The following is a 16,880-nucleotide window of genomic DNA, read 5'->3' as shown; positions in this document are numbered from 1 at the left end:
CGGCGGGGTAGGAGACCTGCAGCCGGAGAACCCGCCCGCTTAAGTCCTAGTAGTGGATGGGGAGTAGCCTTCCCATTTTCAACACACATCTCATTCTAAATTGACGTTCTGGTGGGCTGGCCGAAGAAGGAGAAAGACCCGTGGCTCCGACCTCTGACTTCTAACCCCGGACGCACTTTGATTTCGCCGGCTTGCGCGGAAGGCTGACTCCCTGGGCCGCGGCCTGGGGGGGAGCCGCCTGTGGGGTGTCCCCGACGCGGGAGGGTGCTCTGGTCCAGGCAGGTTCCCGTTGCGGCGGGTGTCCCCTGGTTGGGAGGAACGCCCCTGCCGAGGGGATGCTCCGGCTGGAGAGGGTGTCCCTAACGGCGGGGATGCCTGGACTGGCGGGGGCTGTCCCACTGGGGATGATTTCCCGCTGGGGAGGTGCCTGGCGGGGGAGCGGCTCCGGCTAAGCATGGGTGTTCTGCTAGGAGGATGTGTCTGGCTGGGGGCGGTGTCCCAACCGGGAGGGTTGCCCTGATGGGGGAGGTTCCGCAGTTGTGGAGATGCCAACTTGGGGGGGTGTGCCCTCTCTGGTTACCCCGCTCTCGCTGCCACTCATATGCCTGCTGCCCAGGTATGCACAAGCCAAGGCCTTTTCTGCAGACCAAGTAGCCTTCCCTGGAGAGCGCTCCCAGCAGCACAGAAACTATCTATATGCCCCGCAGTGGTCAGCTCGCCTTATCCCAGCCCCGAGACCCAAAACAAGAAGCATGGACTGAATTTGAGGTTTCTGGATGGTCGCGTGAACCGAGGGGACGGGTACTGTACTGACAACAAATGAGCCTTGACGGTCAATCCGGGTGACACCCCAGCCTCCTGGTGAGTGGGACTCCGGAGAATTATCTCAAGTCCAGCATAGACAGCGCACATAGACAGAAAAGGAAACGGACAATCCCAAGTGCCAAGGGAACCTTCCCAGGTTTCTTTAGGGCAGCTAAACTGCTCTGTCAAAGCCTAAGTCCATTTATGACAGGTCGAGCACCCTGAGCCCTCGCAGGAGACACGAGCACTTTCATGGCCCTCCTGCCCCACCCTGCCCCACACCCACCTCTCCACCGCCCCTGCTGCTGTCTGTCCCTTCCCTGAAACCTTTATTTCAAGTGTCTTTGTGGCTTGCCTCTTTACCATTCTTCAGTTTAAATATCACCTGTTAAGAGAAGCCTTCCCTCTCCTCCCTAGTTAAAATGATACTGCCTCCCCATACCTGTCTTCGTTGACTGACTTTGCTCCATCACAGTGTCATCTGACTCTCCCACATCTTGACTTGCAATATTGTCTCCCTACTGGAATGTAAGTCCATGGTGCCTAGAACAATACCTGGTGTACGAGAGACAAAATATTTGTTGACTGGGCCAGGCGCGGTGGCTCACGCCTGTAATCCCAGCACTTTGGGAGGCCGAGGCGGGCAGATCATGAGGTCAGGAGATCGAGACCAGCCTGGCTAACATGGTGAAACCCCATCTCTACTAAAAATACAAAAAATTAGCCAGGGCTGGTGCTGGGCGCCTGTAGACCCTGCTACTCGGGAGGCTGAGGCAGGAAAATGGCGTGAACCCGGGAGGCGGAGGTTGCAATAAACTGAGATCGCGCCACTGCACTCCAGCCTGGGTGACAGAGCAAAACTCTATCTCAAAAAAAAAAAAAAAATTGTTGACTGAATAAAGGGAGTTAAAATGTGAAGAGAAATCCTCCACCAAGCAAACATCCGCCCTAAGTGAGGGTGTGGGAAGCAGGCTTCAAGCAGCTGTTTGACTCCAGTTTGCAATCAGCTGCTACCCTTGGTGCCCCTGAGCACTTATGTCAAGATGCTGCTCAGCACGTGACATGCTAACACCGCAAACTTCAGGTCAGTCCTGAGAGGCAGGCACTGTTCTTACCCACATTTTATAAGTGACTGAACTGAAGCAAGGGAGTGGTGAGAGGCAGTGATGGGATTCAGCCCAAGAGGCCTTCCTTTCAGCCACATACTGCACTGCTTCCAGCAGGTGCTTCACAGGTGACCCCGCCTGTGGTACACTTTCTGCTGTTCTCCAGTATTCATGCTGCCCGTCCCATAGTTAGTAAAATTTTAGCCAAGTACAGGACTGCCTGGCTAAAGACCACATTTCCAACGGGAAGGGGACAGGTCAGAGAGAAAAAGTGACAATCCATTTCCCAGTCTGTCCCTTAAAAGTCCCACCATCGGCTGGGCGCGGTGGCTCACGCTTGTAATCCCAGCACTTTGGGAGGCCGAGGCGGGCGGATCACGAGGTCAGGAGATCGAGACCACGGTGAAACCCCGTCTCTACTAAAAATACAAAAAATTAGCCGGGCGTGGTGGCGGGCGCCTGTAGTCCCAGCTACTCCGAGAGGCTGAGGCAGGAGAATGGCGTGAACCCGGGAGGTGGAGCTTGCAGTGAGCCGAGATTGCGCCACTGCACTCCAGCCTGGGCGACAGAACGAGACTCCGTCTCAAAAAAAAAAAAAAAAAAAAAAGTCCCACCATTAGGCTGGGCAGTGGTGAAAGCTGTTAACAGCCATCTGAGAGCCAAGGATGGGAACCACTATGTAGGAATGACAACTCTGCCACAAGGCCAGGATCTGCTCCTGGACTGTTCAAGAAATAAACTGTCATGCTATGAGAGTGGGGGGCTATCCCCTACAATCCCATGAGTTTTTTGTGGGGTTTTATTTTTTGAGGCAGTCTCGCTGTCACCCAGGCCGGAGTAGTGGCACAATCTCAGATCACTGTAACCTCTGCCTCCCGGGTTCAAGCGATTTTCCTGCCTCAGCCTCCTGAGTAGCTGGGATTACAAGTATGTGCCATGATGCCCAGCTATTTTTTTTTTTTTGTACAGATGGAGTTTCACTATGTTGCCCAGAGTGATCTGGAACTCCTGACCTCAAGCGATCCACCTGCCTCAGCCTCCCAAAGTACTGGGATTACAGGCGGGAGCCACCGTGCCCGGCCTGGTCCTGTGCATTTTATAGATAAGGTAACTGACAAACCTAGCCACAGCCGCCCCTTCGCCCTACAGGAGAACTGGAATTTGAACCCACAGTCCTTCACCACCACCTCCATTGTTTCTGGAAGCGCCCTCCAGGCAGGCCAGCCAGGAATACAGGGCCACCCTTGCGGCTAGAACGTCTGCAAGATGCCCCTTTGAGAAATGCTGCTCCACAGAACCCTGCCTTTCAGGCCTTGGAGATGTGGGCAGGGGAGAAGCAGCGTCCCTCAGAGCCAGGCCTGGCAGTGGTGCCGGCAGGGGCCGAGGCCCGGGGAGCAGGGTCTCCTGTCGGAGGGACCTGGGCAAGCCCCTCCACGCGCCGGTGGCTTTCTCAGCAGGGGAGGTCCAGACCACACCGCCTGGGAACCTGGGTGCCTAAACGCAACAGGAGCCGAGGCACAAATTTAACCAAACACCAAGGTTATGTGAGGCCCCAATTCGTGAGCCGGGCTCCAAGGATGTGTCCTTAGGCAGCTCTGGAAGGCCCAGCACCAGCCCCGGTCCTCTGTTAAAGGGAACCAGCCCAGCGGCTCCACCCAGGCATGGCAGCCTAAGCGCACCCCCAGGGTAGTAGGGGGCACCTGAGGAGCAGGGTCTGCCCTGGCATGAGCAGAGCCCAGGATGGGGTCAGGGTCAGGCCCTGCCAGAGGCTGGAGGGTGCCCAAGGCGAGGCCGGTGAGGCCCAGCTCTACAAATAAAGTGTTTTATTTACAGGAGTCGTCTCTCCAGGTCCCAGCTCCCTGCCACCCCCACCCCAGCCTCAGGGAGAAGAGGGCAGATGCCAGAGGAGCTGGCAGAGGCTGGGCAGGTCCTGAATGGGCCAGGCCAGGCCGAGAGAGAAGGCACGAGGCCCTGGATGCCCCAGTCCCAGGGCAGAGGCCAGGCCTGCCTGGAGAAGGCAGCACGGGGTCAGCTCTCAGGGGTCAGGCTGGGGTCCACGCCGCCGCAGCTCTGCTCATAAGACGGTGGGGCCTCTGCGGGAAGAAAGCAGGGTCTGCATGGGGCTCCTGGTGTCCCCTCCCTGCCAAGCCCTGGCCCTGGACTCACCATAGGGGTAGCCCCAAGAGCTGTACTCTGGAGGAAGAATCAAGGTGCTGGTGGTGGGCACTGGCTCCCCGGAGCCCTCTGCAAAGTAGGGGACAGTGGCACCTGTTGAAATGCACAAGGGAGGGCGCAGCGGGTGTGAGGCAGGGCTGCCATCCTGAGGACAGGGCTCGGGGGCACCAGGCACAGAACTCCAGGTGGCCAGCAGGGGCTGCTGCTGCGAATGGCTCTTAGTGGAGAGGAAGACGGGGTCCAAGAAGTGGGGGCTGCCAGCCGCAGCCTCAGCCTCCTCCTGGGGTGGTGCAGAAGGCACCACCAGGGGTGGGGCCCCAGGAGGCAGCCCCAGGCCTGGCCGGGGGCTCAATGGGGCATGGTTCACAGCAATATTGCCAATGAAGACCGGGAGGGTCACAGTAGCTTCCGGCGCCTTCAGAGAGACCTGGACAGGATTGAGGTGGGGCATGAGGGGCCAGGGCCAAGGGCACTAGGCCTCAGGCCGCCCCGCCCCCAGCAGCACCAAACCTGTAAGTAGTAGTCGATGTGGATGAGGCTGCAGCCCGGCAGGGCCGACTGGGGCAAGGCAGGCACCAGGATCTGCTCGTGCCACTGTGCCCGCCGCCAGGCCTTGACGCCCGCACCCTCCACCTCCGCAATGGTCCGTACGTCGTGGATCCAGCGCTTGGCCTTATAGGATACTTTCTGGGGAAGGACCAGCCTGTGAGCCTGCGCAGGCTGCCAGCCCACCCCAGGAGGCCGGTCCAGGCAACTGGCGGGGGCTCTGACCTGCAGCAGACTGGCCACCACAGGGCTGGTGTCTTTGCCTGACTGGTTCTCAATGTCGGCATGCAGCTGCAGTGCCTGCCCCACCACATAGCCGCGGAGATCAGTGCTGGCTGTGAGGACCACGCTGCCTGTCTTCACCAGCTTGTAGGAGAACTTCTTGGTGGCAGAGGCCACATTGGGTTGCTTGGGGGGAGGGCCAGGGAGGGGCTTAGCAGGTGTGGGCAGGCTGGATCCCTGTGGCATTAGGACAGGCCCCTCAGCCCTGCCACGCCCTGCCGCTGGACATCAGCAGTCAGCTCAGGGCAAAGAGGCCACTGCCTCCAGACCCTGGCCCCCCTCACCTCAGCTGGGGACAGGACACTGGGATGAAGCAATGCCTGCCCGGCTCTTCCCCAGCCTCCATGAGGGTGGGGACCCACCAAGGAGGTCACTGTGCCATCCTCACCTCAATGTCTGGGATGCTGTTCAGGTTCAAGGGGCTCAAGATATAGAACACGAGGCTGCACTTGTGATCCTTGGAAAACCGTGGCGTGTGGATGGCGGCCCTCACCTGGTGCACGATCTTCCCAAAAGGACCCTCAAAGGACGTGGGTGCTGTGGCTGGGGAGAGAGCAGGCACTGGCACCTGGCTGCCTTCCACCCTGCAGAGCCCACCTCCCACCAGTTGGTCATCACCAGGCCTGTCCAGGCTGGGCTCTCACCAGGAAGCAGGAACTGGAAGGGGAAGCTGTGCTCTCCAGCGGGCAGGCTCCCTGCAGAGACAGGAGGGAGGTGGGGGGCGGTGGGGACAGGCCTCAAGAGGCCTGAGGTGGCCACAGGGCCAGGATAAGAGTGGGCACTGCAGCTGACCAGCTCACACTGGGTCTCCCTGTCTCAGTCACCAGTGCCACAGCAGCACAGGACTGTGGCCTGGGTGAAGGACTGAGGATAAGAGCTTGGCTTGAACAGGAGAGTGGTTTGGGAATGGGGCAAGGGTGAAACAGCTGTGCCAGGGGTCAGAGGCCACCCAAATCCAACACAAGGGGAAGGGGGCCCCTTCAGCCACCCAGCCCCTGTGAGAAAGCCATCAGGGCCTACAACCCTGGGACAAGATGGGCCAGTGCCAGATCCAAGAGGCAGATCCAGGAAAGGGGGAGGACAGAAGGACAGACAGGCCCCACTCTAAGGGCTGCCCCCAGGGGTCACCACTCGGGAACTGGCTCCCAGACTTACCCTTGTCTGCCAGCGACAGGGAACTGTTGAAATAACCCTCCTCCACTACCCACGCTGTGTCATTAGCCTTGTTGGAGACCCCGCAGGAGCCTGTGCAGGTCACCCGGATGGCTGCAAAGGGGAAGGCTGCATGAGCCCTAGCCAGCCCACGGCCCAGGCCCCTGCTTGCTGCCAGCACAGGAATTTGACCTGGGGCCAAGCAGCGCCACCTGGGCAAGGTCCTGGGAAGGCCAGTGAGCAAGCAGCCCATGCCACTTCAGAGGACACCTCCTGCCTATCTCCTGTCTTGGAGGTCTCCAAGGGAATCAGGCTGGCGAGGGGCCTGACCAGCACAAAACGACGTCTGCCCTGCAATCCAGAGCAGAAAGACCCCAACGCTCATCCAGGTGATGGCTGGCCTACCCCCCAAATTGGTAACCTTGGCTCCCAGCCAGACCTGCGAAAGCTCAGCTGCCTACAGGAGATACTCAGGACACACCAAGGGACGCATCTTCTTGCTGCCCTGTGGACAAGTCAGTTAGGCAGGGAAGGACCTGTCCACGCTCCGGGAAGCTAACTGCCAACCGTCATGCTGCAGGAATGTGGCCAGACCCGCCTGGGCAGACACAGTGTTCCACAGTCAGCACACCATTGGGTGGGGCCCTACTTTCTGGGCGAGCACTGCCCAGCGGGGCTGACTTTCTGCACAGGAGACGGCTCGGTCCTCTCCGGCCTCCCCTGGGGAGTGCCCAGACCAGGAACTGCTTGAGGCAGAGGTTGCCACTGTTCTGTGGCCAGGAACACAAATTCCTCAGTCCAACAGATGTGTGTCCAGAAACCACGATGATCAGAAGATCATGGCTGGACAACCAGGTCCAGCAGAAGCTGGTCAAAAGGGAGGACAGACACAGCAGAAGTACACACAGCACAGGACCCAGGTGGGCAGGGGTTGGGGGAGCCAGTGGCAGGCCACCTGCAGCTCCAGCCCCTCTTCTCCCTGCAGGGCTGAGTCAGGGCCAAAGATGGCCACCTCCCTGCCTGGTCCTGGTGGGGGTCACGTGAGGAGAAGGTGACTCAGACTCTGACACCTGCTGAGGGAGCAGCCAGGCAGGAGGAGTACCGGTGTGCAGAGCACCCAGGGTCAGCCATACCTGCCTCACCTGTGGTCTCCCCAGCAGGCCCCACCTGTGGCCCAGGCCTTCTGCCTGCCACCCAGAGCAGCAGGATTCCTCTCGCGATCCTTGGTTCAGCTGCAGCCCCACGTGGCTCTCCATATGCATCCTGCCCTCCCCCTCGGCAGCTGCCAGGCCCAGTCCCCCATCCCTGAGGGTGGCCCTTGGTTCCTGCTGCACGCCTTCTACCCGCTGGGCGCTGCCAGGGCCTGGCCTCAGCCTCCATTCCAGCCCGGTCCATTTTTGTTTTTTTGTTGTTTTTGAGGGCCACTCCCCCAGGCTATGTGCAGTGGCAGATCTCGGCCCTCGCTTTTTTTTATTTCTTATAGAGATGAGGTTTTGCCATGCTGTCCAGGTTGGTCTCAAACTCCTGAGCTCAAGCAATCCACCTGCCTCAGCCTCCCAAAGTGTTGGGATTACAGGTTTGAGCCACGGTACCCAGCTCTCTCTGATTTTGAATCCATGCTCTGTTAGCCAGGCCCTCCTCGAGCCAGACCCCATACTGTTTCCATGCTGAAAATCCGGAACACCAGTGATCCTCCTGTGGACCAGCAGAAGCCCAACAGAAGCACACGAGCATGAGCAGGCACAGACGAGGGGGGGCGTGGCTGAAGCAAGGAGAGGAGGCCTGGGGACTGGAAATGCTGCAATGCTTTTAACACTCCTGACAGACTGCACATCCCGGCCTTGAATCCCGCAAATGCTGGGACCCAGCTGGGTGCAGTGGCTCACACCTGTAATCCCAGCACTTTGGAAGGCAAAGGCAGGTGGATCACTTGAGGTCAGGAGTTCAAGACCAGCCTGGCCAACATGGTGAAACCCCATCTCTACTAAAAATACAAAAAAGGCTGGGCACGGTGGCTCATGCCTGTAATCCCAGCACTTTGGGAGGCCGAGGCAGGCAGATCACCTGAGGTCAGGAGTTCGAGACCAGCCTGACCGACATGGAGAAAACCCATCTCTACTAGAAATACAAAATTAGCTAGGCATGGTGGCACATGCCTGTAATCCCAGCTACTAGGGAGGCTGAGGCAGGAGAATCGCTTGAACCTGGGAGGCGGAGGTTGCAGTGAGCCGAGACCACGCCACTGCACTCCAGCCTGAGCAACAAGAGTGAAACTCCATCTCAAAAAAAAAAAAATAGAAAAATTAGCCGGGCATGGTGGCGCATGCCTATAATCCCAGCTACTTGGGAGGCTGAGGCATAAGGATCACTTGAACCCAGGAGGCAGAGGTTGCAGTGAACTGAGATCGCACAAATGCACTTTAGCCTGGGTGACAGAGCAAGACTTCATCTCAAAAAGAAAAAAGAAAAAAAAAGAAAAATGCTGGAACCCACAGAGGATGCCGGAAAGGGGGCAGTGGTCCCCAGACTAACCCGTATGCCAGCCAAGCACCCTCAAGTGATCCCGGCTGGTGGCACAGAAGATTAACCCTGCCCTCACTGTCCAGATTCCTAACCCACAACGCTGTGAGATACAATCAAATGGTTGTGTTAACTGTTTAGGAATGGTGTGTGACTTGAGGTGACCGTGACTTTTACTTAGCAGTAGATAACTGGAACAGACATCCAACCTCACTAGAAATTAGGGAAAACCCGGCCAGGCGCGGTGGCTCAGCCTGTAATCCCAGCACTGTGGGAGGCCGTGGCGGGCGGATCACGAGGTCAGGAGATCGAGATCATCCTGGCTGACACGGTGAAACCCCCATCTCTACTAAAAATACAAAAAATTAGCCGGGGGTGGTGGCAGGCGCCTGTAGTCCCAGCTACTTGGGAGGCTGAGGCAGGGGAATGGCGTGAACCCGGGAGGTGGAGCTTGCACGGAAAACCCAAATGACCTACCATTTCAATCCATCAGATTGGCAAATATTAAATGTCTCGACACAGCTGGGCGCAGTGGCTCATGCCTGTAATCCCAACACTTTGGGGGGCCAAGGCGAGCGGATTGCTTGAGGCCAGAAGTGTGACAGCAGCCTGGGTAACACGGTGAAACCCCGTCGCTACCAAAACTACAAAAGATTAGCTGGGTGTGGTGGTGCATGCCCGTGGTCCCAGTCACTCAGGAGGCTGTGGTGGGAGGATTGATCGCTTGAGCCCCGGAGGCAGAAGTTGCAGTGAGCCAAGATTGCACCACTGCATTCCAGTCTGGGTGACAAAGTGAGCCCTCATCTCAAATAAAATGAATGTCTTGGGGCCGGGTGCAGTGGCTCACGCCTGTAATCCCAGCACTTTAGGAGGCTGAGGCGGGCGGATCACCTGAGGTTGGGAGTTCGAGAACCGCCTGACCAACACGGAGAAACCGGTCTCTACTGAAAATACAAAATTAGCCGGGCCTGGTGGCGCATGCCTGTAGTCCCAGCTACTCGGGAGTCTGCGGCAGAAGAATCACTTGAACCAGGGAGGCAGAGGTTGCGGTGAGCAGCTGAGATTGCACCACTGCACTCCAGCGTGGGCAACAAGAGCAACGTAAATAAATAAATAAATAAATTAATTAATTAAATGTCTCAACACACGTTGGAGGGAGGTGGAACACAAACACCCCTTACACCAGTCAAACTGCAGACAGGTATGAGGTTCTGGCAAAGAGTGGGACAGGTCTACTGTAATTTTACCTGTGCATACCAGGAGACCCAGAATTCCGCTTAGAATCTCATGGTATTTAACTGAGAGCCTCACACACCACTGCTCATACTAGCAAAGCATCGCAAAAACCGTCATGGGACATCTGACTCCACAAAAACAAACAGTATCCAACTGACCCCTGGGTCATCCTAAGGGCCCAGGCTCTGTGATCTTCCCAATGCCATGCAGATGGCCCCGTTTTGCACATACACCAAGGCTCTTTGAGATGACTCTGCCAGAGTGAGCAGCCTCCAACCACCGTCCAAAGTGAAACCTGTCCTGAGCTGCCCCACACACTCCTCAGTAAGAACACGGGAGGCACGGGGCTCCTACAGCGCTGCCAGCTGCTTCCCTGCCAAAACACCTGGAGCTGCTCCTCCGCCTCTCAGCAACTGCTTCAGGTCAGGCTGGGTGAATTTCCCAGGGAGCCCGTTTTCACTGGCCAGGCCAATGGCAGAGGCCACGTTTCTGCCTTTTCAAATCATCGAATCAGGCAGGACCACAGGACGCAGTTCTGCCCACGGAGAAGCCAGAGCAGCACATGGCGTCCATTATGAGGGGTCTCCTTGCTGCTGGAGGCATATGACCCCACTCCCTCTTCTTTCCAGCTTGCAGACTGCTTGTAATGGCAGAACAGGCTGAAGGGAACCAAGCCTTTCGCAACAGGAAAGCCACCAGACAGGGCTTGGCTGCAGGACTGAGTGGCTCACTGGCAGTCACCTAGTCAGAGTGTGACTTCTTTCGCCTTCTGGACTTGAATGTTGCACCTCTTTGCAGGGGCCCTGCAAGCCCTGTCCCTCCTCCCCCATGCAGGTTTAAAAATGTTTCCTGGCCGGGCACGGTGGCCAGCACTTTGGGCTGGGCGGATCACGAGGTCAGGAGATCGAGACCATCCTGGCTAACACGGTGAAACGCCGTCTCTACTAAAAATACAAAAATTAGCCGGGTGTGGTGGTGGGCGCCTGTAGTCCCAGCTCTTAGGGAGGCTGAGGCAGGAGAATGGCGTGAACCGGGGAGGCAGAGCTTGCAGTGAGCCGAGATTGCGCCAGCGCACTCCAGCCTGGGCGACAGAGTGAGACTCCGTCTTAAAAAAATAAATAAATAAAATAAAAATAAAAAATGTTTCCTGTGTTCAGATGCACAACCAAGGACAAGCTGTTGGAGGCTGCAGGCTGCTCTGACTCTAAGGAAGATCATGATTGGGCCGTGTTCTCGAGTGACCACTGGAACTTTCTTCTCGAGCTGGGGCTCCCACCTGTTCAGCAGCCCCTCCCTTGCACCACCTGCACTTGGACCGTGAAGACCCACCCACTCCTCATCCTCATCCCAAAGGACTCACGCCTGCCACAGAAGCTGTGACCTGTAAGCCACTCCCCCAGTCCTGTTTCCAAATCTGTATCATGAGAGTAACAACCGTGCCACTTGCCAGGGCACTGAGGGTTACTGAGGCTGGCCCGTGGCACGTGGAGAGAATTGCATCAGGCCCACCATGAGTGCTCCGAGAACCACTGTCGGCCCTGGTCGCCCACCCCAGTAACAGCAGAACAAGAGGTGGTCCTGCCTGACCCCCAGCCCTGAACTGGGCCAGCCTGGGCTCCAGAGAACTGCTCCCTCCCAGGCCTCCCTCCGCGTCAGCCCTTGAGACAGCCGGTGACCTCGTGGCTGGGTGCTGATTGTCACCGACACTCATCGACAGGGTAAGTGAGCAAGCCCTGGGGCCCGGGCAGGCCTGCTGTCCTCCTGGGGGCTGAGGGCCTCCCTACTGGCTCCCAGCAGGATTGACAAGCATCCTTTGAATGAGGAAAAGAAACCAGAGTCGTTCCGTTTCCATCCCAGGCAGGGCTGGGGGAAACCCCCGGGGGCCCCTGTACACCCTCCCACCTCACTTGCAGCAGCCTGAATCGTGCTTTCCAGACCATCAGGGCCCATCTCCTACTCCTCAGCTCACAACCCTCCTTTTTTTCCCTCACTCAGACCAGCCTCTGTGAGGTAGGACCATCAGCCAGTGCTCCCTCGGCTCTTGGGCCAGCTGCCCAAAGTGCTGGGATTACAGGCGTGAGCATTCACCCACCCACCACGTCCACCCGGAGGCCAGGGGAGCCTGCTCACCCAGGCCAGTCACGCACCGCGGGGCCGTCCCTTCCCTGTGGTCAGCAATGGCCTGCTCGCCCCAGGCCACGCCAGGGGAAGGACGACAGGGCCCTGCACTCCCCTCAGCCAGGATCCAGCCGGTGTCACCTCACACCTCACCTGTACCCAAGAGATGCGTGTGCTATCTCTGCCCTGCCACAGCCCCACCTGCCCCCACCCAGACCCCAAACTCAAGGTGGGGACAGAGGAAGGGAGGCTGTCAGGTCATCCCAGGAGGCCCAGTGGGGCCAGGAGCCTGACAGAAGCACCTACCACCCGGCTTCTTCCGAGGCCCCACAGCCTCAGGCGGTGCAGGGTCAGGGCCACAGCACCATCACCTGTCCCAGGAGGCTGAGAGGACAGAACAGAGACTGTGGATTCTCAGCAGGCACAAAAGCGGTGCCGTCACCCACGCGCAGGCCCAGCGGTCAAGGTCCAGCGGCACGTCCAGGGGCTGTGGCACAGGCCAAGCAGCCCAGGTGGTTCCCACAGTAGGCCAAGGTAGAGAATTCCCCGGCAGGGACGCGGCACTCACAGCCAGGGGCCAGGCAGAGGCAGCCTCACCTCGCGGGCCGGCCCTCACCTCCAGGGCGCCCTGCCAGCGGCCACTGCAGCAACCCGATACCCAGTCCCCGAAGCCCAGGCGTCCGCCTCGGCGGGGGGCCGGCGAGGCCTGCTAGCGGGTGACAGGGGGCGCAGGGAGCCGCAGCAGGTGTCTGCACCCCGCCAGGACCGCACGCCTGGACCGCACGCCCGGGCCAGGAGCGGCTCTGCAGCGGGAGCGCCTGCGCCGGGAGCCAGGGTGCGGGAAGGAGCCCAGCAGGTGCGAGCGCGGACGGGGAGGGTCGCAGGCCTGTGTGCGCCCGCGCTCAGGACGTCCTCCACAGTGGACCCGCTTCAGGCCCCGGCATCAGGCCCCGCCGGGACCCCGCCGCTCCTCGGCGAGAGGGCAGGAAGGGCAGGCGCGGAAGGGCGGCGCCGCCCGGACCTCCCCGGCGCCGCCGAGCCCGCTCCCCAGCAGTCCCGGGCGGCCAAGACAGCGACTGCGCGGGCCCAACCCGGGGCCCGGCGACGGCAGCCGCTTCCGGGAGCCCTGGCCCCGCGCAGGTGTGGCCAATGGCCCTCCCCGAGGACCCGCGCCCACCTCGGAATGGCAGCGGTGCCCCCAGGCGCACGCGCACGGTCCCAGCCAGCGGCTCCCCGGGGCTGTAGACGACGCGGCCGTGGCTCAGGCTGATCTCGAAGAGCTGCACTCGCCCCATGCCGCGGCCTCACCGGCCCGCCGCGCAGTGACGCCCCCGCCGGCAGCCCGCGAGCCCCGGCTCCGAGGCCCGGCCCCGCCCCCTCCTATGCCCCGCCCCATCCGTCCCAATCCCGGCCCCTCCCAGGCCCTGCCCCGCCCCACGGCCCTGCCCAGTCCCCCAGCCGCCCCATAGCCCGCGGGCTGCCGCTCGGAGGCCCGGCCCCGCCCCATCCGTCCGTGTGGCCCCGCCCCCTCGTTATTCCCCGCCTCTCTGACAGACCCTCGCCCCGCCCCCGCCCTTCGCCCCTGCCTCGCCTTCCCAGCTCCGCCCCTGCCTCGGCCGCCCCACCCCTGCCCCGCCCCCCGGCCGCGCTCATCCATCCCCGGCCCCGGCCCGGGCCCCGCTGGGTAGGTGGTGCGCTGCGTCGGGCGCCGCTTAAGGGACTTGAGGCGCAAGCGTCCCCTGCTTCCCCCACGGAGGGAGTCACCGCCGCGTCTCTGTCGGGGGGCGGGGCTGGGGGCGGGGCCGAGGCGAGCTCTGAGACTGGGAAGAGCTCCCCGCTGCGCTCTGCTGCTGGCAGAACCCACTCCTCCTCCGCCCCCACCCCCCGCCCGTCCCGCCCAGGGGTCTCCCTCACCCCGAGTCGCGGAAAAACGTCACGGGGCCGCGCGGGCGTCCTGGGCGAGGATGCTCCGCTGCCTAGCACCCGCCCCGCCTCAACCCCCACCCCCGGCTCCTGCCCCGCACCCCCAACCTTCCCCGCACCTACCTCGCGTCCCAGCACCTGTCGCGCCCCTCCGGAACCTGCCCACCCTCCCTCCTTCCCGCTACCTGCCTACCCCCGCACCTGTCCCGCCCCCAACACCTGCCTCGCCCAACCCCTCCCCCTCCGCCCCCTGCCTTCCTCGCACCTGCCCGGAGTCCCAGCACCTGCCCCGCTCCCCGCTATCTCTCTCCTTGCTGGCCCGATGGGGTGTGGGCCCAAGGGAGCCACACTTGGCCGGAAACCCTGGGGCGAGGGCCCGCAGCAGAAGGGTCGGGAGCCAGGCGGGGCGAGGACTTGGATCACTTGAAACCAGAAGGAACACACTCCCATTTATCTTTAGATAAATTTTGTAGAGAGTGAGCCGCGGGGGGGTGGGAGTCAAATACCCAGGGGACCTAAGGCGGGAGAGACCCGTTGGATAGTCCTGGAGAGGGAAGGCGTCCCTCGCCAAGGACCAGCTCACCATGGAGTGGGTAGGCGGGCCCCAGTGCTGCGAGTTTTTCTAGGACAGCCGGTGAAGAGGGTGGCCTTCTCTGATGGGGAGGACGGGCCTAGATACACGTGGTTTGCGGGTGGGAGAGTCATCACATGCAGAGTCTGAGGTGCCACTGATCCCCAATGGACCACGTACTTTTGTGCATGAGCCTGGGAGTCAAGCACTAAAATGTTGCCATCCCTAGTTGGTAGAAGGTAACAGGTCAGGGAGGAGGAGTCTGGCACCCCAGCAAAAGGAGAGGGGCCCCCAGGCCAGGCTGGGAGAGGCCCTGAAGCCCCAGGCCCAGCTGACTCCCTTGGGATTCCGATGTTTCAGGAGGTGGGTCTAACTGGCCGTGCTCCAGACACTTTCCTGCCAACACAGGCAGAATTTCTGAACAAGAGGGAAGGGTGCCATGGGATGGCAAGGACTGTGGACAGCCCTCCTGAATGGCAGTCGGCCATGCCAGAAGTCAGAAAGAAGGGGGTTTCACCGGGCGCGGTGGCTCACACCTCTAATCCCAGCACTTTGGGAGGCCGAGGTGGACGGATCACGAGGTCAGGAGATCCAGACCATCCTGGCTAACATGGTGAAACCCTGTCTCTACTAAAAATACAAAAAAAAAATTAGCCGGGTATGGTGGCGGGCGCCATAGTCCCAGCTACTTGGGAGGCTGAGGCAGGAGAATGGCGTGAATCCAGGAGGCAGAGCTTGCAGTGAGCCGAGATCGCGCCACTGCACTCCAGCCTGGGCGACAGAGCGAGACTCCTTCTCAAAAAAAAAAAAAAAAAGAAAAGAAAAGAAAAGAAAAAAAGAAAAAAAAAGAAAGTGTTTCAAGCAAGGGACAGACAGACTGTGTTGCAAGCTACTGAGATGGAAGACAACGGACATAGAACATAGGTGGCCTTTATCCCAGGTCAGCCACAATCTAAGCCCCACAGGACTCTGCATATCCTTGATTCTAACCCTATCTCCCACCCATCCTGTGTTCCAGAAACCACCACCAGCACCAACCGCCCTGTCATTAGACTCTTCTTTGAACGTTACTTTTAGCCACACTCTAATGAAAACCTGGCTTCCCCTGGAGCTTTCGGGTGTCTGGGTCTGTAGGTGGGGTGGAGGCCCTCCTGGCTCCTTCCTAACACTCCCAGGCCATTCTCCACCCTGGGAGCTACCATGTGTAAGCCTCCTGGTCTCAGAATCACCAGCACCACCTTTGCTCTGGTCAGCATCCTCATTTCTTGGTGATTTTAGCTCCTAACTCACTGTCATTCTCTCCATCTCCAAGTGTGGAAACTCAGTGCTTCCGAATCCACACAGGCAATCCTTCCAGCCTCTTGACCTATATCCTAAAAGTACCTGGGTTTTGTTTGAATCAGGTATGGTAAAGTGACAGACTAGGAGACAAGTGCTACAAAGGAAAGATTTGGTACTCGTGGTTCTCAGGAGGAAGGGCCCCACCACGCCATGCAGGGCCAGAAGGGGAAGCACCAGGGTCAGGAGGAGCCAGGAGAGAGCATGATCCAGAGCCATTTTTGTGTTTTCCTCAGGGTGAAAATGGACAAGGCAGGGTAGGTAAGTGTGAGCAAGTTTAGGATTAGATAGCTTGAATCATGTCAGCAGGCTCTAGGTCACAGCAGGGGGCTCTAGCTGTCTGGTATCTGTCCCTGGGGGATGCAGGGCAGGAGAAATGCTGGCTTGGGGTGTGAGAGTCAGATCAGGAAGAGACTGGGGACATGGGCTCTGGACTGGTGTTTATAAAGTTGTTTGCTAGCTCTGGGAATTAGCCAGCCCTGGGAGGGGCAGTGCCTCCCTGACTAGTAAAGCCCCCCAAGATGTCAAAGCATAATAACATACAGAAAATGAAAAGTGTGGGCCGGGCGCGATGGTTCCGCCTGTAATCCCAGTACATTGGGAGGCCTAGGTGGGCAGATCACCTGAGGTCAGGAGTTCAAGACCAGCCTGGTCAACATGGTGAAATCCCATCTCTACTAATAATACAAAAAAATTAGCCGGGCATGGTGGTGGCGCACGCCTGTAATCCCAGCTACTCGGGAGGCTGAGATAGGAGAATTGCTTGAACCCAGGAGGTGGAGGTTGCAGTGAGTCGAGATTGGGCCACTGCATTCCAGCCTGGGTGACAAGAGCGAAATTCCATCTCAAAAAAAAAAAAAAAACGGAAGGGAGGGAGGGAAAAGAAAAGTGTGGTAAACACGTGTCAGTCTTGTTCCTCCTCCAAAACCCTCCTCTGCCTCAGCAGTCTCCCTCCTAGGGCATGGTGGTTCCTCAAAGACTCCGCCAATCTTTGCATCCATGCTGCTCTTCCCACCAGGCGGGCTTCCCCTGGAACCTAGGCTGGCCCACAACTTGCTTTAACTGGAAGAATTGCAATGAAACAGGCTGGGCGCGGTGGTTCATGCCTG

General features: G+C 59.4%; 2 protein-coding genes across 8 annotated transcripts; one reads left to right on the top strand and one right to left on the bottom strand.

The window, feature by feature from the left end:
* The first annotated feature begins 284 nt into the window (after nucleotides 1–284).
* LOC116475946 (uncharacterized protein ARRDC1-AS1-like) lies at nucleotides 285–3,676 on the top strand. The gene is given in 3 exon segments (XM_032165825.2): nucleotides 285–1,332; nucleotides 2,880–3,082; nucleotides 3,084–3,676. Coding segments are annotated over 2 exon segments (528 nt in total). The 5' UTR covers nucleotides 285–1,332; the 3' UTR covers nucleotides 3,409–3,676.
* Nucleotides 3,677–3,715: 39 nt separating this feature from the next.
* On the bottom strand, nucleotides 3,716–13,322 carry ARRDC1 (arrestin domain containing 1). 7 transcript variants are annotated; one of them, XM_032165822.2, is made up of 8 exons: nucleotides 13,117–13,322; nucleotides 6,069–6,179; nucleotides 5,558–5,608; nucleotides 5,302–5,456; nucleotides 4,857–5,039; nucleotides 4,596–4,772; nucleotides 4,077–4,512; nucleotides 3,716–4,003 (listed from the first exon to the last, which is right to left on the bottom strand). In XM_032165822.2, the coding sequence occupies exons 1-8, from the start codon at nucleotides 13,232–13,234 to the stop codon at nucleotides 3,939–3,941; spliced, it is 1,296 nt and encodes a 431-aa protein (XP_032021713.1). In that variant the 5' UTR covers nucleotides 13,235–13,322; the 3' UTR covers nucleotides 3,716–3,938. The 7 variants fall into 7 exon arrangements, with proteins under 7 accessions (XP_032021713.1, XP_058301368.1, XP_058301365.1 ...); XM_058445385.1 differs by having other exon boundaries at nucleotides 3,736–4,003; nucleotides 5,407–5,456; nucleotides 5,558–5,659; XM_058445382.1 differs by having other exon boundaries at nucleotides 3,737–4,003; nucleotides 4,857–5,090; nucleotides 5,558–5,659.
* Nucleotides 13,323–16,880: the final 3,558 nt, after the last annotated feature.

The sequence above is a fragment of the Hylobates moloch genome, unplaced genomic scaffold, assembly GCF_009828535.3.
Source record: "Hylobates moloch isolate HMO894 unplaced genomic scaffold, HMol_V3 SCAFFOLD_10, whole genome shotgun sequence".
Classification (NCBI taxonomy): Eukaryota; Metazoa; Chordata; class Mammalia; order Primates; family Hylobatidae; genus Hylobates; species Hylobates moloch.
This window is presented reverse-complemented; position numbering and strand designations above follow the sequence as displayed.

Bases quoted from the DNA above. Each gene is read 5' to 3' on its own strand.
- ARRDC1 (XM_058445382.1), bottom strand. From the start codon at position 13,234: ATGGGGCGAGTGCAGCTCTTCGAGATCAGCCTGAGCCACGGCCGCGTC. The intron at 5,660-6,068 runs GTAAGTCTGGGA...TGGCCACCTCAG, and splicing joins CCTGTCGCTGGCAGACAAGG to GCCTCTTGAGGCCTGTCCCC. The intron at 5,457-5,557 runs GTGAGAGCCCAG...CTCTCTCCCCAG, and splicing joins CTTCCAGTTCCTGCTTCCTG to CCACAGCACCCACGTCCTTT.